The following is a 26,166-nucleotide window of genomic DNA, read 5'->3' as shown; positions in this document are numbered from 1 at the left end:
ATTAACAGATGGACGTACACGGTCAGATCTGCCATCCCTCTCTCTCTCTCTCTCTCTCTCTCTCTATCGGTTTTACTCACAGTGATCACTAATGTCCTGGCGATGGGACAAGGTCACCTTCCCCTTGGCCCGTAATGAATGCTGGGCACAGAGGAACAGCTTGATTAGGCTCTGTCTGGCCCGCTAATTCAGAGAGCTCAACTAAACAACAGTGACACACACACACAGCACATATCATCAGGGGTTAGTCACCCAGAGAAGACGCCTCTCAATTTCAATGCAAAATATTAAAATATGCAATCATGAAATGCATACAGTATGCACACATCAGCCGTTTCCTGGCTTTCCTAACTCATAAAGCATAAAAACATGAAGCATAATGAACAGAATCGTGCCTGCGATGATGGATTGTGGCTTTTTCTTGTTCTTAAAGTTTTCCTGAAGTCAACATGAAATGGCATTCGCAACGCATTTTTCAGTCATAATGTGGCTTATTTCTGAGTGAAAAAGATATTCTGTGAGGAAATAAAATTAGCAGAATGTGAGATGATTTTGATCATTGGGAATTGATTCAATTCAATTAAAAAATTATATTATAGCTATTATATTATATTATTAATTGTTGTTGTTAAAATGCAACACAAAAACCTATAAAGGCAACGAAACCTTTATTATAAAACGGATAGTTCCTTGATTCTGATTGGTTTTATAAAAGCAATAAGCCTTGTGAAGCTGTGTTTTACGCTTTGCGTCGTTATAAATTCACTGTAAACCACAGCTTCTTGGGGCTTATCGCTTTAATAAAACATTACATAAGAATGGGAAAATTATTAAATTTGATAAAAGATTTTGATTTATTTATTTGAATGGATTTAGAATAAATCATGACAAATCATGCACTGTGAGACCAGGACCATGTATGGTACAACGTGGCGTGGCACTTTCCAAAACATACTCTTTTCAAGATGCACGTGTTGATTTGTCTGATCTTTGACGCGATCGCGTGCAGCAGTGCAAAGCTGAATCTGTGCTCACTTGATCTAATATTTAGTTTTTTTAAATGTTGTAGATTTAAGGAGCAAATGGTTAAAATTTGCTAAAACTAATGCATATATTTGGAGGAAAAAAGTTCTTTATGATTTTCAGTTTTGTTTAAGATATTTAAATAATGAAAGAATATGTAAAATATGGTATTTGGGGTAAAAAAGCACCCCTGTTATTGGGGCTAAAGGTGCACAGTAATTAATAGATGGCTGACTTTTCCATTTGTTGACATGACATGGTTAGATTCAGATGGTAAATATCATATATTATGTTGGGTGTCCATATTAGAGATAACCACCATGTTTAAAATGAAACCATCATATTTAAAAACATGATATTAATCATATTATATAATAAAATATAATTTGTTGTTACTACTGTAAATATATGTTCAATTATTATTGGATCTCCTTCAATACTTTCAGAATCTTTACTTATTAAAATGATTTTGTTTCTGTATTTTAAAATATATTTTTTTATTTTAACATTTTAATGACAGTATTTATTAAACAAAAATGTAGACATTATTTTAAAAAACATTATTTTAGCTGAAGTATTTGTATCAATACTGTGTGCCCCGTGTGTGGGGTAAAAGGCCCCCCTTGCCACCTCATACATTTATACGATTTTTAAACAAAATAAACAGCTTGAATCATTTATTTTCACACAAAATCTGTTCCTCCATTAATGTTCAATATACAACGTATATATTTTTTCTGCAATTATACATTTTAGGCACAGTGAATAGCACATTTTTTCTTAAGGTGGGCCTTTAGCCCCTTTTGTACCCTACTGAAAAAGTAAATTGTTGTAGAAAGAAAGAGACTTGAATTTATCCATTTAGACTTGATTCGGTTGTGAAAATGATGAAATTTGATGAAAGATTTTGGGATTTAAATTTTTCTGTATGATAATTGTGTGTGTTGTAGCTGTGGAAGACCGTACAGTAAACTGAGACACGGGGACGGATCCATAGACGCAGGAGACCGAATCCAACAGTCAGGTACTGCCGCTGAATTTACATTTAGATGCATTTCACTTATGATCCATTTTGCTGTTGTGATCTGTGATATTACAGCTGGATCCTGGATTGAATCTGAATTCATGTGTAATTGATGTCTTTACGAGTCTTTCAGTGCTGTCGGTCTGCTCGAACGTGAAATATGACGAGAGGCGTGATCAAGTTTTTGAATAACCTTGCAGATGAGCTACTGATAATGTCGTCAGACTATGACAGCACCTATGAGACCAACCACAGTGACAGCAGCGACTTTGCACAGAACCAGGAGGACAGAGAGGGTCACAGGAAAGCCTGCGGGACATTTCCGCTGACCACTCTCATCCCACAGGAGGTACAGTAAACACGGGTTTTGCGGGACAAATTGATTTTTTATCACTGCACTTTAGTTCAGGCAGGTAGTTTTTTTTTTCTGTTCAGTGTTACAAGGCTACAAGCAGTAAAAATACACCGTATAAAGAGTTGCATAAAATATGCAGTATGCATGTAATATGCATAAAACTGCAATAGTAAATAAATACGTTAATGTGCAATTCTCAGGGTATATTCGATCCGGTAAAGATAAACTCATCAAATTGTCATCAAAAGTAATCACTGTAAAATAATTGTTCATTAAAATTTTGCAACCTTTTTTTTTTCTTTTTTTTTTGCATACATGTTTTAGTATATTGGCCACCCTGTTAGAAATTGCATTGTTTCGTATTATTATAGGTTTTTTTTTTTTATGGGTTTTTTTTTTTTTGTCTAAATGCCAAGATAATTAAATGATAATGATTAAATAATACATTTTATTTAACAATAAAAATGAGTGACAGTGGATAGTGATTTTTGATTAATTTATTTTATTTAAAACATTGTTTTTGTCTAAATTATGAGGCCGAGATTATTAAGTGTTAATGATTAAATAATGTAATTTATTAAACAATAAAAATGCATAGATGACATTTTTAAATTATATGTGTTATATTTCATTTTAATTATATTTTTATATATTTTTCTTAAAGAATTAAATTTTTTTAGTACATTTAATTGAATAAACAAGTGTAAAAAGATTATTATTTAGATTTAGCAACTTTGTGTACTTTTTATTTGCTAATGTTATTATATCAGCCACACTATTAGATATTATTAGATATCATTGTTTTTCAATATGTTTTTGGTTTTTACTTTTTAAGCATTTGTATGTCTAAATGTTGAGGTCTGGATAATTAAATGGCTGGAATTTGACCATTATGATTAAATAATACATTTTGTTAAATAATAAAAATTAATATCAGTGTACAGTGCATATTTTCTCTTTTTTATTGTTATGTTGTATTTTCATCTCATTTTTCTGGTCAGTGTTAGAGGACCTACAAGCAGTAAAAATACACAGTATAAAGTGTTGCATAAAATATGCAGTATGCATGCAATCTGCAGAAAATATAATGCACAAAAATACGGCAATAGCTTTGTTACGTGCAATTCACAGGGTTGTTTGTTCCAGTAAAACTAAACTGTCATCAAATAGTCGTCAAAACTAATCACTGAGCATTTGATTTGTTTTCGCTGTGGTTTGATGACAGACTCTTTTTGTGTTTTATGCTGTTTTAACTGCTCTCTGTAGTAGTTTCATATGCGCCACTTGATTTTGTAGTAATTCCATTTATGTCTAGTGGGTTTTTGGTGTAAGATGGCACCATCTGTGATCTGAAATCATTTCCTCTGCAGGATAAGCCCATCTTGGCCCCGGAGCCGCTGGTGATGGAGGGCCTGGAGCCCCTCATGAGTCAGATCAACAACTGGAACTTCCCCATCTTCAGTCTGGTGGAGAAGACCGATGGCAGATGCGGCTGCATCCTCAGCCAGGTGACACACTGACATCTAGAGGAGATACAGAGTACAGAGCTTTTTATGCATTATATGTTTTTATTACATAGAAAAAATGAGCGTCATTGGATTGTGCATGTTTATTAAAATTTATAAAAAATAATTAAAATTATATATATTTTTTAATTTTTATGCATTTTGTCTAAATGTTAAGGCCAGGAAGATTAAAAATGATAATGATTAAATAATACATTTCATTATACAATAACTGTTTTTTAATTATATGTTTAATATAATTTTATTATATTAAATTAGTATTAAAAAAAAGTTTAGTAAGTATTATTGAATAAACAAGTGTAAAATTGTTGTTCATTAGTGCATATTTTCTATCTATTTTATTTTATTATATTGCATTTTTAGCAAATACATTTTATGAAATAATAAAAAAATTAGTGCCATTGGATAATATGCATTCTCAATAGTTAAAAATGTTGCCTAACATAACAAAAACATTGATCTTTAAATATGCAAACATGACAAACTCAATGAATATTTGAACATAAGTATTTGCATGTGTATAAAAACCATATGTCCATTTGAGTAACTGTTTTGTGTAATTTCAGACATGGTTAAGAAGTTTAACCCTTTTGTCTGTGGGTTAGGTGTCTTACCGGTTGTTTGTGGATACGGGACTCTTCGAGACGTTCAAGATTCCGGTGAGGGAGTTCATGAACTATTTCCACGCTCTGCAGAACGGATACAGGGACATCCCATGTGAGTCCTGGTGCTGCAGGAGACATGTGTACAGAAATATGTTAACAATGAAATAACTGATGATGTACAACAGATGCTGTGTGCAGGCAGCTTCACCTCCAGAGGAATAAATTGCCCTAAATCATCACTTCTGCTGTGTTGTATCTCCCTCTAGTGGTAGTTGACAGTGTTAAACCTGGTCTTCCTCTTCAGATCACAACAGGATTCATGCCACAGACGTCCTCCATGCGGTCTGGTACCTCACGACCCAGCCTGTGCCTGGTTTACCCACTCTGACATCACTGAGTGACTCGGGTAACAATCACACTTCATCACTGTTTGGATGCGTTACAACAGAAATCATTTCATGCCTGTAATTCAAAAGTATATATTTAGTTTGTTTACTTCTTTTTATGTAGACTAGATAAGTGTATTTTTATATGTTTATATTTTCTCTGTTTATATATGTAACACCATGGTCCTCTAAGGCATCAGTGTTATTTTAGTATTATTGAGATGCTATTATAGTTTTTATTCATATTTAAATCAGTTTGTATATTTATGTTGTCAAAGTTTAAGTAATGTTGTGTTTTTGTCTTTTTTGTAGTTTTTTTTTTTTAAGTATTAAATCTATATAACTATATATTTAGTCATTTTTATTTCAGTTTTAGTACATCAAGTTAAACTAAATCAGTGTTGCCTTGCCAACTAGCTGAAATAAAATCTTTTATGAGCTTTTATTTTTATATTTCATTTAAATTTTAGTTAGTTTTAGTTATTTTATGTTTTTGTAGCTTTTGTTTTTTTATATATATATATATATATATATATATATATATATATATATATATATATATATATATATATATATATATATATATATATAATTTTTTTTTTTTTTTTTTTTTTATAATTTAATTTTTTGTTTGTTTGTTTTGTTTCAGTTTTACATATTTTATTATAAGTTGAGAAGTGTTGCCTTGCCAGCTAGATTAAATAAAAAGATTTTTATATATTTGTTTTTGTAATTTTTTTGTAGTTTTTGTTGAATTACTAAAATGAATAACAATAACATCATTATTTACTTATTATTTATTTATCAGTATATTTATTTATTGAAGGTTTTTTTTTAGTTTTTTGAAGTAAATAAAGATGATTGGAATACGATTTCAAAAGAAATACCATTTCAGTCTTTCTACTTCAAAATGTAACATTTAATTCAATATGTCACTTGCCATTTCTTTGTCATTATTTAGTAAAGTAGATCATATGGCAAATTTATTTCAGTATTTAATTGTAAGAGAGATGATTATGAAAACTAAATTATGAGTGTTTTACATAAAAAAAAAAAAATAGAAACAATAGAATTTAGAAGAACATAGAAACAATTTTCACTCAGAAATTGCAATTATAAAGAATTGGCAAGTGACACATTAAATTAAATGTGAACTGAAATAGTATTTTCTTGTAAAACATGCTCCTTTATTTACAACTTGAAATCAATTCTTACAGTGTAGGTTCAAACAAACAAAATAAACAAAACAAAAAAAGATAATAACAAAATGAAATGCTGCAACAGTGTTTGAAAGCATATAAAGATTGTTAATCACTCTGTCTGTGTTTAGACTCTGATGGTGGACTCGCTCTTGGCCACACAAGGTACCTGATGTCCAGGACGTATCCTGCAGAGGAGGAGGGCTACGGCTGTCTGTCCAGCCTCATCCCCGCGCTGGAGCTGATGGCGCTCTACGTAGCAGCCGCCATGCATGACTACGACCATCCCGGCAGGACCAACGCGTTCCTGGTGGCCACCAGCGCTCCTCAGGTGACACACCACACCATCATCACAGCCGTTCTGCTTTCAGTTCAGTTCAGCCCAGTCATGCTGTCTTAGGAATCATAGAGGCACTTATACTAATTCAGAGGTAGAATAAATTGCTAAAGTACCTTCTATACTAATTAATAATAATATATGTGATTTAATCAAATCAAAACTGATGAATACTGGTGTTTGTCTTATATTTAAAAATACTGTGAAGCATAGAAGCTTTTACAAATTTGACAGGTGTAATGAAATACTATGTATATACATACACATAATAATTCATTACATTTATATATATGTATATACACATGCTGCATTTATTTGATCGAAAATACATTTGAAAAACTGTAAAATTGTGAAATATTATTACAATTTGAAATAACTGTTTTCTAATTAAATATATATTAAATTGTAATTGTAATTTATTTCCGCGATCAAAGCTGTATTTTCAGCATCATTACTCCAGTCTTCAGTGTCACATGATCTTCAGAAATCATTCTAATATACTGATTTACTGCTCAGTTATTACTGGTCATCAGTTATTAATGTTTTTTTATGTTATTAATGTTTTCTTTGAACAGCATTTATTTGAAATGGAATCCTTTGTAACATTATAAATGTTTTTACTGTCACTTTTGATTAATTTAATGCATCCTTGCTGAATAAAAGCATGAATTTATATTTAAAACACACACACACACACACACCCCAAACATTTCAATACCATTATATCATTGTTTCTTTATAAATATAGTGTTTTTAAAATTGATAATAATCAGAAATGTTTCTTTAACAGCAAATCGGCATATTAGAATGATTTCTGAAGGCTCATGTGACACTGAAGACCGGAGTAATGAAGCTGAAAATACAGTTTTGATCACAGAAATAAATTATATTTTATTACATATTCCAATAGGAAACAGTTATTTGAAATTGTAATAATATTTCATAATATTACTGTTTTTGCTGTATTTTGATCAAATAAATGAAGCCTTGGTGAGCAGTAGAGTGGTCTTTAAAAACATTAAAAATATATTAGTGCTGTCAATCGATTAAAAACATTTTACTAATTAATTGCATATTTTTCTTAAATTAATCGTGATTAATCCCACCAAACATTAACATTTTTAAATATACTTTTCTATTGCAATAATTTCACATTCAATCTTCAAATTAATGTACAAACAACATAAAGACAGTATATTTTTTAATAATTGTTGAATGGCATCTTCATGACTGAAGGCCAGTATCACTGATACCAATACTGATTTCTCTATAAAACTGCCCCCCCCCTCATATTTACCTATTGACTATAGCCATTCAACATTACCATATAATTGAGAGATATCAATTTTAACATTTATTAGACTTTAAAAAAAATAACTTTTAATTTAAGGGAACTTAAAACTATCTTCACATAAACCCATTATAATGTCATATTTCCCTGTGCCCTTCAGCAGAAATATACAGAAATTGAAGTTATCAAACACTAAAATACAGAATTAAATATAGATGAATCCTTAAAGCTATAAAAGTTATTTTTTTTCTTTGTCATTTGATTTAATAGACATCACAGCAGCTGGTTATTAGGTTATTTTGGCTGTTATTTCTTTAAGAGCTGCCGCTGCTGAACGTGACGCGGATCTGACACGCATCATATTTTCTCTCAACTCTTTTTACCATTTCTGACACACTTCAGGTCATAAAGTCTCTACTAATGAGCTGACGAGTTGAATCGGGTGTGTTAGATGAGGGAGACACTGCTAGGATGCTCCAGGACAGTTTGGAAAACCACTTCATAGACATGTTATTAAATGTTACTCATCTAAAACGCACAGTTTTAAGGCAGCTTTAATCACCTTTTTGGTAACATCATGATTTAACTGTCCACGACATTGCATGCGCGTAGTTTATTTTGCGCTGAAGTGAAGCTGGAGCACGCGTCTGAAATGTCTCCCGTTTGATGTGGTCGTAAAGACGTTCTGCGACCTGAATAAATGCACTTCTTGTCAAGAGAAAAAGTGACAGAAATAGCAGTTGTGAGTGGGGTGGCTATCCCTAGCTCCGCCCCTGCGTTGATTGCGTTAAATCTTTTTTTAATGCATTAAACTGAAAAAATGTATTGCCTGCGTTAACGCATTAATTTTGACACCACTAATATACTGTGTGTGTGTGTGTAATATATATACATACATATACATGCATGCATACATACACTGGAAGCAGTGTGATATTTATGATATTACTATAGTATACACAACTGTAGTTTTCAAGCTTCAGTGATTGATCACAATGTTCTGTGAACTTGAAATATGTGTGAAATATGTGAAGCGCCTTACAACTCTTTTGTGTCTTTGAAGGCTGTTCTTTATAATGACCGTTCGGTGCTGGAGAATCATCACGCAGCATCCGCCTGGAATCTGTTCATGTCGCGGCCCGAGTACAACTTTCTGGCCAGTCTGGACCACATGGACTTCAAACGCTTTCGCTTCCTGGTCATCGAGGCCATCCTGGCCACTGACCTCAAGAAACACTTCGACTTTCTGGCTGAATTCAACGCCAAAGTGAGCACCTCTGATATCAGATATACATATGAAGAGTTCATATGAAGTGCCATCTGAAATTTTCTTCTAAAATGAGCATTTTTATCAAGCTCCTATATTTATGTTCAGTTATTTCACTTTAATTGCATAGAAAAGGACCATTTGAGTAAAATTACTGAACCTACAGTATACATAGGAGCCTGATAAAAATCCAAATTTTTTATGAAAATTTCAGATGGCACTTAGAGGCTTTTGCATCTGAACGCTTCACAAATGCTGTGCATTCTATTTCTGTGTGTATTTTGTGTTTGCAGGTGGGAGATGATGGATGCTCAGGCATTGATTGGACGAACGAGAATGATCGTCTGCTGGTCTGTCAGATGTGTATCAAGTTAGCGGATATAAACGGTCCGTTGAAAAGCAAGGAGCTTCATTTGCAGTGGACTGAAGGCATCGTCAATGAGTTTTATGAACAGGTCAGTGTTACTCTTTGATGCATGTTTCCGTCTGAAGTCATTTTCGAGCTGTTCGGTCACAGCAGAGACAAACAGGAAGCTCTCTCGATAACAAAATGCCTGGCAGCCACACCTTGCGCTCATAGTAAGAGACTGTGATCATGGGCGCACGTAACCTCTCAGCAGCTACGCGACATCTCGCTATCATTCACATCGAGGGGATGAAGAGGATGGCAAGGATACGCTGTTGCCTGGCAACCGTCCACATCCTCCTCTAGCAGTGCTGAAGGAACGCGATCACAGCTGTAATGAGAATGTAGGGCAGAAAGTAAGCAAAATTTTACAGCGCTGGAAATGGAGAACATTTTGCTGGCAAAACAAGCCATTCAGAGATGATAAACGCTGATATTTGACCAATTAATGTTGTCATGAAATCACTTGACTTTATTCACTTTGTTAATACATGTTGGTGCATGTTATTCTAAAGAATAAAATGTTTGTAGTCATTTATCAAAACATTAATTTTTTGTTTAGCTGACGTCATCAATCCTTGTCTTTTCCCTTTTCAACCTAGAAGCTTTTACTGTTGGATAAAACTGAATCCTACGCTACATTTTGTCCATTTAAAATCCTTTATCAGTCAGAAATATGTCAAATTAGAAGAGTATAATGCAAACGCCTCTCCTCTTTTGATTTACTTTATTATTGCACTGCACTACAAAAAAATCTAGTATTTTTGTCTTGTTTTACAGTACAAATATCTCAACATTTTTAATAAGATACATTTACTTGCGGAGCAAGATGACATACGACATTCTCATAATTTTGCTTTATATCTCACAATTCTGTGCATATATCTCACCATTATGAGTTTATAGCTCACAATTTTGCTTTATATCTGGTGATATATCTCAAAACAATTATGCTTAAAACAAACAAACAAAAAAGCATTTTTCAGTGGTTTCAGAAAACCAGATTTGTATATATATACATATATATATATATATATATATATATATATATATATATATATATATATATATATATATATATATATATATATATATATATATATATATATATATATATATATATATATATATATATATATATATATATATATATATATATATATACACAGTGCCCTCCATAAGTATTGGTGGAACAGTAAAGACAAAATTGCTCTGTTGGCTGTGGAGTCAAGACATTTGCAAATATGATTAAAAGATGAATATGAGACAAAACTACAGAATGAAACATTTTATTATTAGCCGTTTCAACACATACATGTTTTACCAAATAAAAAGAACAGCACTTTTAGAGTTCATCCCACTCATTGATGTGAGCATAAGTATTGGGACAGTTGAACATGAGGCAGATATAAAAGAGTAAAAGCTATTATTTAGTTGCAGATCCCTTGCACACAATCACAGCAGTGAGTCTGTGACCCATAGACATCACCAGACTCTTGCTCTCATCCTTTGAAATACTTTTCCCAGCCTTTAATGCAGTCAATCCCAATTGTTGCTTGTTTTGGGGAGTTTCTGCCTTTACTCTCCTCTCCAGCTGGTGAAATTCACGTTCAATCAGATTTAAATCTGGAGATTGACTTGGGCAATCTAACACTTTCCATTTCTTTGCTCTTATAAATTCCTTGACTGAACTGGCAGGGTGTTTTGGGTCATTGTCCTGATGCAATATGAAGCACTTCCCAATGAATCTGGAGTCATTTTCTTTAATATTGGTAGGCAAGATGGTTTTGTACCCTTCCAAATTCATTCTGCTGCTGTCATCATACATCAAGTCATCAGTAAAGTTGAGAGGGCCTGTTCCAGAGGCAGCCATGCATGCCCATGCCATGACACCACCTCCACCATGCTTTACAGATGAGGCTGTATGCTTGGGATCATTTGCAGTTCCCTTTTTTTGCAAACTCTAATCTTGCCTTTCTATTTGTGGTGCTGGTCAGAGGTTTGTATCTTGCTGTGTAGCATCTGTAATTCTGTGTCAAAGTCTCCTGAGGACAGTAGATTGTCAGAGCATCACCCCAGCTTTCTGGAAGTTGTTGGTGATTTTACAGACATGTCTTTTAGGATTCATTTTCACAGCTTTTATGATTTGTCTGTCATCAACTACTGTTGTTTTCTCAGTCGATCAGGTCGTTGTTGGTTGCTGGTGGTTTCCAAACTCTTGATTTCTCCATGCCCTTTGTTTTTGCTAGAGCTCTAATTGACTTCCTCTCTTATTTTAGCATCCAAATTGTTTGCTTTTCTCTCAAAGTTAGCTCCCTCATCTTCATCCAATACTTTTGGAGGGCACTGTATATATGTATATATGTATAGAAAGACACTTGCTCTCGTCAATAATAAATGTTGTGTACATGTTTATTTTAGAAGTGTTTAAATTTAGCCTAATTAAAGTGCATTAATTATTAGGATAATATTGGCCAAACCAGTAGATTGACCACTGCGGTACATCATGCGCGCTTTTTCAACCAGTCATGATTTGGTATCTTCCGTTAGCGTTTCTCAAAGAGTTAAGGGCTTGTTTGGATGCCGGCGATGAGTAATAAAACACTGTGTCTATTATTGTGAGGAACACAGAGTGAGGATGACCCAGTTGTGTCAGGACCCCATCACAGAGCTACAAAGCGTCATATGACCACCCCTGGCCATATTCAGAGCATTTCAAAAGGGACCAGAAATTATATGCTTCAAAGGAGCCTGTTTTCTCCCCTCCCAGTTTCGTTTCTTGAATGATTCATTTCTCCAGCACTTCTGAGTAGCACCTGACAGAACACAGCGCACATACATTACTGACATCGCTGCGCAGTTGCCATGGCAACATGAGACCTTGCCTCTTATACACTCTCATTGTTTATTTCCAAGTACTGCGGAGCATATGTTTTCACACCGACAATATGAGAGTCTTCCGATCTCTGATGCCTCATTTGTTTCGATACTGTAATCTGAAATAAATAATAAAAAGGCCAGACCTCGCGTGGCTGGGTGCATTTCCCCCATCTGTGGGAAGGCTGACCTAGTTTTATAGCAGTCGAATGTCTGTGAAGTATGTTTCTCTCCTGAACTGGAAAAATCCAATCAAGAGTGTGACTCTTCAGCTGTGCTTGAATATACTGAGCATACTGTTCCCTGCCTGGTAATATCGTTACTTGTTTAATGTAATAGTTAAATATAAAATAGCTGCTTCATAAATAGATTTTTCTTTGAAGATGTGAATAAAAATGCTTCAAATCAGGCATTTATGAATCGAAATGAAATGCATATTTGCAGCATCACTGAATGCTTTTCTTTTCTCAGGATGAACTTTAAAGATGTGAAATGATATTGATTTAATTTGCTTGCTAATATGAGGAATGCTGTCTGGTGACATCAGTTCCCATGATGCTCTTCATCCAAATACTACTGGAGAGGCAGTGCAGATGAAGGACAATATTAGTTTCAGTTGATTTAATTTGGTTCCAGAAGATTTTATTTATAGAATGGAAAAATTGCAAGATGTAAATTTAGAATTCAGACTTTTTTTTTCCTCACAATTTCAAGTTTTACATCTCACAAAAAGTGACGTGTAAAGTTAAAATTTCCCATTTTGATTTCCATCACAATCTGTAGATCAGGACACACTTATTATTTCACGTAAATTATAATCACAGTCTTTTATTATTGCCAAATAAAACCTGACTGAACCATCTCACAAAGACTTTGTTTAAACTGAATTTGAAAGAAGAAATGTTTGACTTTTGTTTTTCTTTTAATTCAGACTTTGTTTCTCGCGATTCTTCATTTAAATCTAGCCATTCTGAGTTTCTTTCTTGCAATTCTGAGTTTATATCTCGCAATTCTCTTTATGTCCTGCAATTCTGCATTTATATCTCACAATTCTGAATTCTGAAACAGTCAAAATTGTGAGCTAAAATTGAGAGGCATTTATTTTTTTATCCTGTGGTGGAAACAGGCTTCCATGTTGTAGCAACCAAAAAGGATTTCAAATGTTTTTCCACGTGGTCAATATGAAACAACATTTGTAAACCATTTTACTTCGATAATGTGGGCAGAACATGATTTTTCTGTTAGAAATAAATCCATTGTGAATTGATTGAATCATGAAAATTAGTGTTCTGTTGCAGAGTTTGCAGCCTAAAAGGATTATAACTATAATGATAACGATAACTATAATGTTTTAATAATTATTCTAATTCTTAAAGAGTAGGTAAATGCACACCATAACTATAACGACAAAGAGAAACAATATCGTTGGAATCACATTCAGAATGATTTCATCCATCTGATGAACGATTAAAACATTGACGACCAATCAAAAAAAAAAAAAAAAAAAAATTCAAATTTTATTTGTCACATACATATACATACGTAGTACGACATGTAGTGAAATGTATTGTACGACTGTCCAACAAATTGTCCAACAAAATTAGAAAAACCTCAAGTTTACAAAAATACAAATAGAAAAAGTACAGTAACCATATATACAGAATAAACTAGCAATAAAATAAAATAACAAATAGATATGAGAATAAAAAATAGAATATGATTCTATATAGATTCTATAAAAAGTAAAGTGTATGTCAGTGATAAAGTGTCCGTGTGCTGTGCTGTGCAGTGCAGTAAAGTGTATAAGTGAGTAAAAGGATACTAAAGACAAAGACAAATGGTATGTAAGTCCCACTCATTTATCCTTCCGTACCTTCTACAAATTAGTGCAGATTGTACTTGAAAAATGTGCAAAGTGGAAGTGTGGGGTGATGTGATTAGAGTGGAGAGTGGTTTAGACTCCGAATGGCCTGCGGGAAGAAGCTCCTCCTCATTCTCTCTGTGTTCGCCTTCATGGAGCGGAAGCGTCTCCCTGAACGCAGCAGAGAAAAGAGTCCATTGTTGGGATGGCTGAGGTCCTTCACTATCTTCCTGGCCCTGGTCAGGCACCGCTTGCTGTAGATGTCCTGCAGGTTAGGGAGCTCGGTGTGAATGGTACGTTCCGCTGAACGCACCACCCTCTGGAGGGCTCGTCTGTCCTGCATAGTGCAGTTCCCGAACCAGGAAGTGATGCTGCCCGTCAGGACGCTCTCGATGGTGCAGGTGTAAAAAGTCTTAAGCACCCGAGAGGGAAGTCTAAAGTCCTTTAAGCGTCTCAGATGGTACAGACGCTGCCTGGCCTTCTTCACCAGGGTGCTGGTATGACAGGACCAAGTCAAGTCCTGCGTGATGTGAACACCCAGGTATCTGAAGCTGTCCACTCTCTCCACTGGAGTCCCGCTGATCGTGATCGGCTGGTACGACCGCTCCTGCTTCGTACTGAAGTCCACTATCAGCTCCTTAGTTTTGCTGATGTTCAGGTGTAGACTATTCACCTGGCACCAACTCTCCAGGTTCTTAATCTCCTGTATGTAGGCCGTCTCGTCGTTGTCTGAGATCAGGCCCAACACAACAGTGTCATCAGCAAACTTAATGATGGTGGTGGAGTTGGAAGTGGCCACACAGTCATAAGTGTACAGTGAGTACAGCAGGGGGCTCAGAACACAACCTTGAGGGGCTCCAGTGCTTAGGGTGATGGAGGATGAGGTGTGTTTACCCATCCGTACGGCTTGCTGTCTGTCCTTCAGGAAGCTGGAGATCCATTGGCACAAGGATGTGCTGAGACCAAGGACCTCCAACTTGGAGGTGAGTGTGGAGGGAATTATGGTGTTAAACGCTGAACTGTAGTCCACAAACAGCATTTTTACATAATTCCCTTTTCTGCAGTCCAGGTGACTTGTTGTGGTGTGGAGGAGGTGTGAGATGGCATCCTCCGTGGAGCGGTTATGTCTGTATGCAAACTGTAGTGGATCCAGTGTGTCTGGTAGTGATGCAATGATGAAGTCTCTGACCAGTCTCTCAAAGCACTTCATCACCACTGATGTGAGGGCTACAGGGCGATAGTCGTTTAGGCAGGTGGGCTGCGGTTTCTTGGGGACAGGAACAATGGTGGACTGCTTAAAGCATGAGGGGACTATGGACTGTTCCAGGGAGAGGTTGAAGATCTCGGTGAACACCGGTGCTAGCTGGTCAGCGCAGGCCTTCAGAACCCGACCTGTGATGCCATCTGGTCCTGCTGCCTTCCTGATGTTCACTCTCCTGAATGCCCTCCTCACGTCATGCTCCGTGATGGTGAATACGTTGTCCTCACCGGCTTCCTCAGCGTGCATGCGGTTAGCACTGCTAGCGCCGTTAGCGTGATTAGCTGCAGCCTCGAAGCGAGCATAAAAAGTGTTCAGCTCGTCAGCCAGAGAGGCGTCCGCATTCCCCGATCTGGAGGGTGGTGTTTTATAGTCCGTGATGGTTCTAAGTCCCTGCCACAGGCTCCTAGAGTCGCCATGTTGGAATTGCGACTCTAGTTTCCTCCCGTAGCGCTGCTTCGCCTCCTTCACCGATCTGCGCACGCTGTAAGATGCAGCCTTGTAATCATCCATGTTCCCGGTGATGAGCCCTGTGTTGTAGGCAGCGGAGCGGGATCTCAGGGCGTCGCGGATGGTCAGACCATCAATCAGAATCCGTCCTGCTTTGAAGCGCTTGAGTATTTAAAGCAACAGGTGACAAAACTGCAGCATGCGATTATAGTAAACATATATTGTGTATTGGTCTGGATGCTAATATAGTTATCTGATTATAATTATCTTTATAGTTATCACTCTTGGGGTGAACAGGACTTTACACATGTTTACAAGTGTTGTTTTTCTTTTCATTCTGGTGTTTCAGGGTGACGAAGAGTCAAGTTTGGGCCTTCCCATCAGCCCCTTCATGGACCGCTCAGCACCGCAGTTGGCCAAACTGCAGGAGTCCTTCATCACACACATCGTGGGGCCTCTCTGCAGCTCATACGATTCAGCTGCTCTCATGCCCGGCCACTGGGTCGACCCTCAGCCCAAAGACGGCAAGGATGCTGAGGAAGACACGGATGAAGAGGAGGAGGAGGAGGAGGAGGAGGAGGAGGAGGAGGACACACCGGAGGAAGACACCTCCACCAGCTCAGAACTTTCCCGTGAGTTCAGGTTTTTCTCCTCAAACGTTATAGGAGATCAAGTACAAAATCTGGTCCAAATTGCATTGATGTAGGAGCACGGACTCAGTTTTATATTCTTTCCTCATTTAGACTGATCTGAATTGAAGCTGAAAATGAACACAGTGACGTATGGGGAGTTAAAATATCCCTTTTTGATTTCCATAACAATCTGTAGATCAGGACACACTTGCTTGACGTAAATTATGATCACAGACTTTTTCTTGTTTTTTAATATTAAATATTATTTATGTGGATCAAAGTTATTTAATCAGTAAAGACTTTTTTTTTTAACTTAAATATGCAACATATCTCTACAAAAAAGTAATCACTGCTAAGACAAACTATATTTGCAATACTAAATAATATACAGTAGTCAACATTTGAAGTGGATCAAAACCTTTCATCCAAGTTGTGCTAAAACCTAAAACCAAAATGCGTTCTTGTTTTAGGACAACTTTGAACTTTTTTGATTCACTTCAAATGTTGACTACTATATATAAAATAAATATATAAGTTTTTGCATGAATATTAATTACATTTTATGTGGATCAGTGTGTATTTAAGCAGTAAAGACATAAGATAAAGATATAAAATATGTCTATGAAATTTTTCAATCCTTTTATATATCAAATATTATGTCTTTAAATGTGTATTTAAGAAATATAAACATAAATACTTTTATATGCAACATTACAAAAATTAAAATCAAAATCATCACTTAAAGTTGCTAGTCAAATATTTATTTTATGAATATTAAATATTATACAGGTATATGTGGATCAATGTGTATTTAAGAAATTAAGGCGCATTGCATTGCATGATGTTTTTGTTGTATATGCAACATTTCTCTACAAAACAAAAATTAAAGTCCTCATTAAAGCTGCTAGTGTAAAGAAGCCACTAACACTCCCTCTCATTACTGTGTTTACTGTAGAGAAACCAGCACCTCAGAAACGACGGAAAGTGTTCTGCCAGATCACCCAGCACCTGCTGGAGAACCACGAGATGTGGAAGAAGGTCATCGCTGAAGAGTCCCAAAGCCAGACAGAAGGGGAGGAGTCCACATGCCTCACTAACACCCCTGAGCCAATCCTAGCCATTGATGAGGAGGAGGAGGAGCCAGGGAGCAAGGAGGAGCCTGCAGACGACCAGGAGGAGGAGACAACCGAGGAGGAGGAGGAGGAGAGTCCTGTACCTGACGAGACACATGAAAAGGAGGAAACAGATGGCAAGACTGTAGAGGAGGCAGACGAGACTACAAAGACTGTAGAAGACGAAGCGGAGCTAATGGGAAAACAAGAGGAAGATGAGAAAGAGGATCCGGAATGAATGACTTGCCGTTTTTAGACGTCGTCTAGAAGCGTTTCATCGGCAAGCGAAACTTCTAAGAAATGGTTGCCAGCACATCACTTAGACACAACACTGTAGATGCTTGGGGAACATGTGCCTAAAGGAAACAGGGTGGGACGGGGGGGTTCAGGATGAAGGGTTCGACTAACAATGAGCAAGCGGCAAACTTTTTAGGTTTGATGCTAAAATTGGCCGGGACAAGGAGTTCTCCAGGGGGTTTCCTATATTTTCTAGACTTACGTTGGTCAGTTTTGCAAGTCCTTCTCCAGCTGCACCTTAACCCCCAAAACTACAACAGGGGTCCCTATGACCTGAAGTTTGGCAGGCTCAACAAGCATTTCCGAGGAGCTCAGTGTCAAAGTCGGGGAAACGAGAAACCAATCCACCGTGACTCTCGCCGGTTGGCGTATCCCATCGTCAGCAGCGGACAAAAGCAAACGCTCCAGAAACTGCATGCGTTTGTGAAAAGATACTCTGTGTTTGCGTGTCTGTCCTGCCATTGCTCTTTCTTTTTCCTTTCCAGAGCATCACTACAACAAACGCTTGCTCCACTGTCTCATTTCCGAAGGCGTCGAGCCGAATGCTTGTCATTCCCTTCCCTCACCTTTTTCCCTCGCATTCCACGAACTGAGATTTTGCGTTTCTCAGGATCAGACTGTTTTCAGATAACTGTACAAGGAGTCATTGGTTTTTACAGACTTTCTTGCAGCTTTCTAATCTTTTGGATCTTGATTTGTGGACAAAGGGAATCTTTAGTTGTTTTTTAAAACTGTAACTTCTTCAAAACGCCAATGGCCTTTTAGCCCAATCGTTGTTTTACCAGGTGATTTGATAGATAGATATATATATATATATATACATACATACATACATACATACATACATACATACATACATACATACCTACATACCTACATACGCACATACACACACACACACACAAAGGCATACGGCATGCAATAGTACATCGCGTCATCCTTAGTCATCAAACATTGTACCGTCCGAATCTACAGACGGTCTTATTCTCCCTCCTTCTGTTCTTAAGTTTGAGAGCCAAGTGAACTGCTCTAGCAAGCTTGGCTGAACAAAGGCGCAAACTGGGATGATGGGAAGGCCTCAGGCTCCCGCATTCCCCCGCAGTTGCATGTTTTCCCGCCGAAGAAGGCTGTGGTAATTCTTCACAGCCCTCTCACGCAGCCACCGCTGTGGTCATGCAAGCAGGCATATGAGCGACTGCGAGCTCCTCAGCCCGAGGGATGAAACGGCAAACGCCATCCCTCTCACATGAGAGCATGTGCCGCACATGAGATGCGCGCACCAGTCGATGCGGCTGTCCGCGCTCACCTTTGATGTGCCGAAAGAGGCAGATTGCTCATGACAGCAAGTTGAAACACTTCAGACGCTTTGAAGGAGAGCCAATTAAAAACGACTAGGTAGGACGTGATGGTAACGTGCTCATCTTTGAAATGTCCCCTTCGATCTCAATGCAGTGTAAGCCTTAATATTAGCAGGCAATGTGGTGCAATGTAGTCCGGCGAATTATTTGAGCAATACCGACCCTATGTGTACAGCAGATTGGTAGCGTTTCCAATTGCACTTTCTTTTGGTTGCTGTGTAGATCTCACATAGCTCAAGTGTACGTGTGCCAAATATGACTTAAAATCCATTCTCCCCAAAGTACGAAACCCCATCAGGAGCATGTAAAGGTTGTGTGTGCTTGCAATGCAGTATGAGTGCTTTTTATTTGTACATGGCCCCAATTTTAGAGGGTATATTATATTTCTGCATTAGGCCGTAGATTTGTAGCCCCAGGCCAGAGATACTAACCCTTTGGTGCATGAGTTATTAAATCACAAATTAAAATAGTCTTAATGTTTTTATTACCTTTTTTTTAAAGATATTAAGATTTCCAGTCTAATAATGCATTTTAGAGCGTTACTGTCCACTGCAATAAAAGGTAGTAGTAGTTATTTGGTGCATCACTTTTGTTTCCCATTTTGAATTTAGGTTGCCATAATAAGCATATAAAAAGGATTGTTGCAATGAATTGTTGATGAGGGTCAAAAGTTATCAACTTGAAAATGGCTTTTAAAGATCTGTCCACTGTAGTGGACATCATGCATTAAAGTGTTAAATTATACAGTTGTCTTTACTGTGTATTTCCCAAAACAAAATTAACTTAAAGGGTTCGTTCACCCAAAAAAAAAATACTTGAGTGTTTACTCACACTCAAGTATTTCCAAACCTGTATGAATGTTTTGTTCTGCTGAACACAAAGCAAGATATTTTGAAGAAAGTTTGTAACCAGGCTGTTTGGGGCACCATTGACGTCCACAGTAGGAAAAAAAATACAATGGAAGTCAATGGTGCCCCAGAACTGCTCTGTTTCCCACATTCTTCAGAATATCTTCCTTTGTGTTCACCAGGACAAAGACATTCATACAGGTTTGGAACTACTTGAGTGTGAGTAAATGATGACACAATTTTCATTTTTGGGTGAACTATCCCTTTAATCATAACCGACAATGAAATCCTAAGCACATTGTTAGATCCCCCTGAATCCCCCCCATCATACCCCAGGCCAAAGATATTAACCGTTTGGTGCATTACTTTACTAAAATCACAAATAAAAAGTCTCTTATTACCTTTTTAAAACAAAAATTATTATATTAATTCCCTTTTTTCCCAAAATAACAAAAAAAGATTGTCACAATGAAGTATGGATAAGGGTCAAAGGTTATCACCTTAAAAATGGCTTTTAAAGATCTGTACATCATGCATCAAAGTGTTAAATTATACAACTGTTTTATTTCCCAAAATAATATCATAACCTACAATCAAATCCAAGGAATAAAATGTCTCTAAATAAATTATTTCACTAAGAAATATGCAACATTATGGAAGAATATATTATGCAATATAGTTCCGCCCCTTTCATCTTACTGTTGCCCATATTACTTTCACTCCGTTTGGGAAATTTATGTCATTACTGGTGATTAGCATAAGAGCAGTGGGGACACGTGGCGACGTGGATTGGGAATTACCTTACTGCGAGTCTTTGATGATCAAAGGTCATCGATATTGATGTCTTCAAACCCAGAATCATCAAAAACGCCCAGATTTGCTTCCACCCAGACAGCATTCAGGGAGACTTAAGGAAAAACTGTGGAATTGGCCAGCGAATCTTACACGTTTGATGCACTCGTGCGTGTGCTGCATGATTGCATGCGTGTTGGCATGGCAGCAAACGTCCCTGTCCTCCACCATGCCTACCATCGATTGGCTTTCAGCTCTGATCTGCATTCGGTGGCTCTGATTCCAGATTCTCCAGTCTTGAGAAAACCGGTTTGGACGTTTTCACTAAATTCATTTTTTTACACATTTACACAGCAGATGCACTTAGGAGTGAAATAAATTACATTCTGTAAGGTTCGGCTCAAATACCTGTGCAGGTGTTCCAGAAATGCATGATGACCTGATAGATTGTGTGTGAAGTTTTAGTCCGATAAGCTTGGTTCATCCTTCCAGATCTGTTTGATTGACAGCAGGTGGTTTGACTAGCATGTCAGGTTCACCGGATGTCGACACTAGAGACATAAAGAGGTTACACGTCACATTGAGAAGCTGATCTTTTTATATTTTTCCTTTGTATTTCCTATTCAACGCTCGTTCCTTCATCTTCAGCTGTACGCGTCTGATAACCGTGTCCACACGTTTCGTTCACCTCGAGAACCAAACAAGCTTTACACCTCTCTGAGAAAGAGAAATGAGACTTGTACTTTTTTATATATATATAGTCGGCACTTCACTGACGAAATAATTATTTTTTCTTCTCACTTGTATCTTGCACTTAACACATGTAGCAATACCTATAGAAAGGGGAACTGTGTAAATCACCAGTATTCGTAAAGTGAAATATTCATTTTATCGCTGATTGTTGTTCCATTTTGTACAAAACGATATTGTGTACAGGTTAAAAATGATACGAAACAAAAACAAAGCCAAAAAAAAGGGATGAAAAGATGAAGACAACAACAGAAGTCTTTTAGATAAACATTATTTATTTTTACTGTTTTGTAATTTAGACACTATACTGTAGCTCCTCTATTGCCAGACTTACTGGAAGTGCCTCTTGGTATAATGTAACATACAGAAAATATATATTGAGATTATTAGAACCTGTCACAAGCTGAACATTGTGGATGTTGTAATGTGAATACAGTTTAATAATACGAGTGAAATACTGTGGTATTGAATGTCTCTGTGTTCTTAATTATATCTTTCTTGCTTCATTGATTTTCACCCCTCATTCAAGACGAGATAATCCAAAGGTTTTCAACTAAACAAGCTCAAGACAAAGGGTAAAATGTCAAATATTCTTATAGTTGTGCAGGTGTATTTGTCTTGAAAATGGCTCCCGTTATGCCAGGTCAAATAGCTCTTATATTAAAGAAATTAGTATTTTCTGAAAATGTATTCAACCTTCAGGTCATCCAAGATGTAGATGAGTTTGTTTCTTCATCAGATGGATGCTTGGTGAATGGGTGCCGTCAGAATGAGAGTCCAAACAGCTGATAAAAACATCACAATAATCCACAAGTAATCCACACCACACTGTAAAAAAAAAAAGGTTGGGCAAACGGCTTCAGCAGATTTTTATTAGCAGATGCTTATTTTTTAGGAAATTTCTCAACTTTTTGTAAAACAAGTTGAGAAAACTCAAAAATCTGCTGAAGCTGCTTGCCTTAAACTTTTAAGTTTGCCCAACTTTTTTTTTTTTTTTACAGTTCACTCCAGTCCATCAGTTAATGTCTTGTGAAGCCAAAAGCTGCATGTTTGTAAGAAACAAAACCATTGAGACGTTTTCATATAAAATCTTTGCTTCGGTCCAAAACATGAGTCCATAATCATTAATAATGCTTCCTCCCTATTATAAAAGACTATCCCCTGTTGTCTCTTGCATCAAAATCCATCCACATATTTGTTTAGGTCTGTTTTAGACTGTTTTCATTGGTAAACAGTGGTTGTTCTGTGCATATTTCTCTCCTGATTCAAATGAGATGATTTTTTCACTTGAGAAAGCCATGTTATCGATAGAGGACTCATATTTTAGCTGGAAGAAATAGTTTGAAGTTAAAAATGCCTTGACCTTAATTGATGGACTGGAGTGGTGTGGATTATTGTGATGTTTTTATCAGCTGTTTGGACTCTCATTCTGACGGCACCCATTCACATCCATTGGTGAGCAAGTGATGGAATGCTAAATTTCTCTAAATCTGTTCTGCAAAAAAAAAAAAAAAAAAAATGCACTCAACTTCACCAAGCTCATTTAAATCACTTTATGTTCAGTATTTAGCTTCAGCATTGATCTATGTTTAGGGTGCTTGCCAACCTGATATTGAAGCATTTCAATGAAGAACAGAGTTAGAAGAATTAGTTGGTGTTCGGCATTAAATATTATGGCTGTTTGGCACATTGTTTGCTTGTGTTCCTAAAGAACATAGAGAAAGGACACTTATATAAGTGGATTATGAACAAGGCTTGAGGGACGTGTTGCTTTGAACTCATTAGAGGCGGATTTGTCTAAAACCATAGACTTTTTTTATGCTGACAGCCACAATGTTCTGAATCATGTTCTGAGATTAGTCGTGTCCCTGATTAGCGGCTGCCATGTGTTTCCTAAAGCTTGAGGTGTGTGTAATTCATACTTGCACATCTCACTGTATTGTACAGAAGAAAAGGACATGGCAACCTTTAAATGCAGCTCACCCTAGATGTCTTCAGGAATCAAAGGTTTTCACCTAATCTTGTCACTGCTTTATTCTCTGGACACACAGTTTGCAGAGTGATGTATAGAAAGTCTATTGTAAAGTGGTTAATTGTCGTGGTAATTGGATCCTTACACTACTAAAGAAAGTTTGCAAGGCTGAAGGGTTTGATTCCCAGGGGATGCACAAACTAAAAGGTATATCTTGAATGCAATATAAGTCATTTTGGATAAACGCGCCTGCTATATGCATAAATGTAAATTCTATTCTCTTAATCGCTTACTTACGTCCCACATGTGTATAGTGGGATTCAAAACTCTAATTTAATACCAGATTTTCATTACACATTTCATTATGCATAACAATTTGAGTAAAAGGCTGCAGTATGGGAGATTTTTGGTAAAAAAAAAAAAAAAAAAAAAGATCTATTTGAGTAAAAGGCTGCAGTATGGGAGATTTTGGGGTTTAAAAAAAACATATCTATTGACCAAGTAGATAAAAAAAAAAACTTGCCTTAACAGTAAACTTAGAAAAATGATTTATAATTTGAGTCGTGGGGTCGAATATCGCGGGAAATAGCGATGATTAAGTCACATCCGTAAACAAAAAAAAAAGTAGTTAGTAATTCCTACAGCTTGTAGGCATCAGTAATAGGCAACATTATTAACACAGATGATTGTTCAAGAGGGAAAACAACTGTTAAAACAAAGAAACCTTGTTCAGAGAATAGCGTACAGTACAAGCAAAAAGCTCGGACTGCTTTTCACAGATGACAGTAACTTCAAAGGATTTAAAACCAGAAATGGTCTTTTTCTTGCTCAACAGGTAAGATGTAACTTTATTTATTTCATAACACTTGTTTTCAATTAGCCAAAACAACTAATTAGGCCTACAGATATTCGTAAGAGATATCTCTCTGACATGTATGATCGTGAAACCATATTCATCCGCGGTGAAGAAGTCAACCGAAACGGAATTACCAAAATAATGTTCCTCCGCGAGTAACCTTTACGTCTTGACCGCTAGAGGGCCAAATGTTCCGTATTGCGAGGGAAACTGACCACTATATTTATTCTTTATAACTTTTCTTTGTTTTAAACTTTCCAAATGTTACCGTAGACACGTTTTCGGCACTGATTGTGAGTCCAGAATAACAAGATGACTAAACGTCTTGCTCACATGACATGAGGTCAGCACTAAGGTCTGGCTTTTGGGTCATTCCTTTAACTTCTGATCCAGATTTAAGCTGTTCTCATCCTCTGATCCTAACCTCAGTGTCTGGAAGGTTAATTGCAGTGGGAACTGAGCTGACTGTGCTGGTCAGGAGCGTCGCTCACATCCGCTGACCGGTGAAAGAAGTGCACTTTCACTAATTGGAGCACCTGCTTAATCCACCTCCAGATCAATGAAGGAGTCGTGTCTTCTGTTGGAGTGTGTAGCTGTGACTGTGTGCATCACTGATTGGCCAAAACTGCATGACCCCTCATGACCTCAGTGTCAGCCTTTCATAAGCAAACTCCACTCACTTTTTACAGAAACTGTAAAAATTTGGTTTAACATATCCTGGGAAAGTTTGGTTTATTACAACAGTGCAAATGTTAAGATTTTTTAGCATAAGAAATAGTTTTTTTAATAGAAATGGAAAGATGTTCCAACATAACACTAAAAGGCAGGCACACTACCATTAAGTACAGTTAAAAAATTATATTAATACTTTGAATTAGTTTTTATATCCCTATAAGGATGGCCATAACATGATTCATCAATGTTCTTCTTGAAGTGGAGGTAAGATGTTCAAAATCATTGAATCAGTTTGTTCATATATTAAAATATCTGAAGATAATATTGAGCTGTTTTAAATTGGTGTAAATAATACTGATTATGTAAGTGTTCCAGACACGAGTAACGTTCACTAGGAAGTTATGTTTCCTTCCCGTTCACCTTCAGCAATCCCTCAGGCATTTCTTTGAACGTGAATGTCAAACGCAATCGTTTCTGATAGATATGCCGTGCATGAATTACTCAGCAGCAGCTAACTTAATTGGCATTAATTGAAGATCCAGAATCTGAATCAGACATGAATAACATGATCTGAACTTCAGTTACAGGAAACAAAGCATTTAGCAAACCAAACACTTTGTATAGACAAGTGATGAATTATATAAGTGATCAAGATCATGGAGGGAAAGATGTCTGTATTCAAGTGGTTGTTTTGAAGCTCATGAGACTGGAAGAGGTTTCAGAGAGGATTCTCCAAAGCCGGGAACCTCCATTACTGCATCGTCAGGCAGATTTACAAATGAAACGTACAGATTCAGCAGCGTTGCCATTCTCCCTAGTCACTATGATCACTCGTCCTATGATCAGACTCCTCAAACCGTTTGCTATAAACGTCATGCTAAACTGTGTATATAGTTTAAAAGTATAGATTCTTCAGTGGTTCTTTGCTGCATCATAGGTCAGTTTTTTTTTTTCTGAATGCTTCTGTAAAAATTGTTTTATTATATCAGCGGGATGATTATGCAAGTTC

General features: G+C 36.7%; 1 protein-coding gene across 2 annotated transcripts in view; it reads left to right on the top strand.

Annotated features, from left to right (window-relative positions):
- Positions 1–18,007, top strand: part of LOC306858801 (cGMP-inhibited 3',5'-cyclic phosphodiesterase 3A-like) — a 98,724-nt gene extending 80,717 nt beyond the window's left edge. For both annotated transcript variants that reach the window (XM_079399536.1, XM_079399535.1), the window contains exons 7-17: positions 1,974–2,047; positions 2,248–2,396; positions 3,773–3,910; positions 4,534–4,645; positions 4,838–4,939; positions 6,250–6,449; positions 8,810–9,013; positions 9,307–9,468; positions 16,215–16,497; positions 17,453–17,857; positions 17,908–18,007. In XM_079399536.1, coding sequence (XP_079255662.1) covers positions 1,974–2,047; positions 2,248–2,396; positions 3,773–3,910; positions 4,534–4,645; positions 4,838–4,939; positions 6,250–6,449; positions 8,810–9,013; positions 9,307–9,468; positions 16,215–16,497; positions 17,453–17,847 — 1,819 coding nt within the window. In that variant the 3' untranslated portion in view covers positions 17,848–17,857; positions 17,908–18,007. The remainder of the gene's footprint in view (positions 1–1,973; positions 2,048–2,247; positions 2,397–3,772; positions 3,911–4,533; positions 4,646–4,837; positions 4,940–6,249; positions 6,450–8,809; positions 9,014–9,306; positions 9,469–16,214; positions 16,498–17,452; positions 17,858–17,907) is intronic.
- The last annotated feature ends 8,159 nt before the right edge of the window (positions 18,008–26,166 follow it).

This window comes from Barbus barbus (assembly GCF_936440315.1).
Source record: "Barbus barbus genome assembly, chromosome: 39".
In the NCBI taxonomy this organism is placed as follows: domain Eukaryota; kingdom Metazoa; phylum Chordata; class Actinopteri; order Cypriniformes; family Cyprinidae; genus Barbus; species Barbus barbus.
This window is presented reverse-complemented; position numbering and strand designations above follow the sequence as displayed.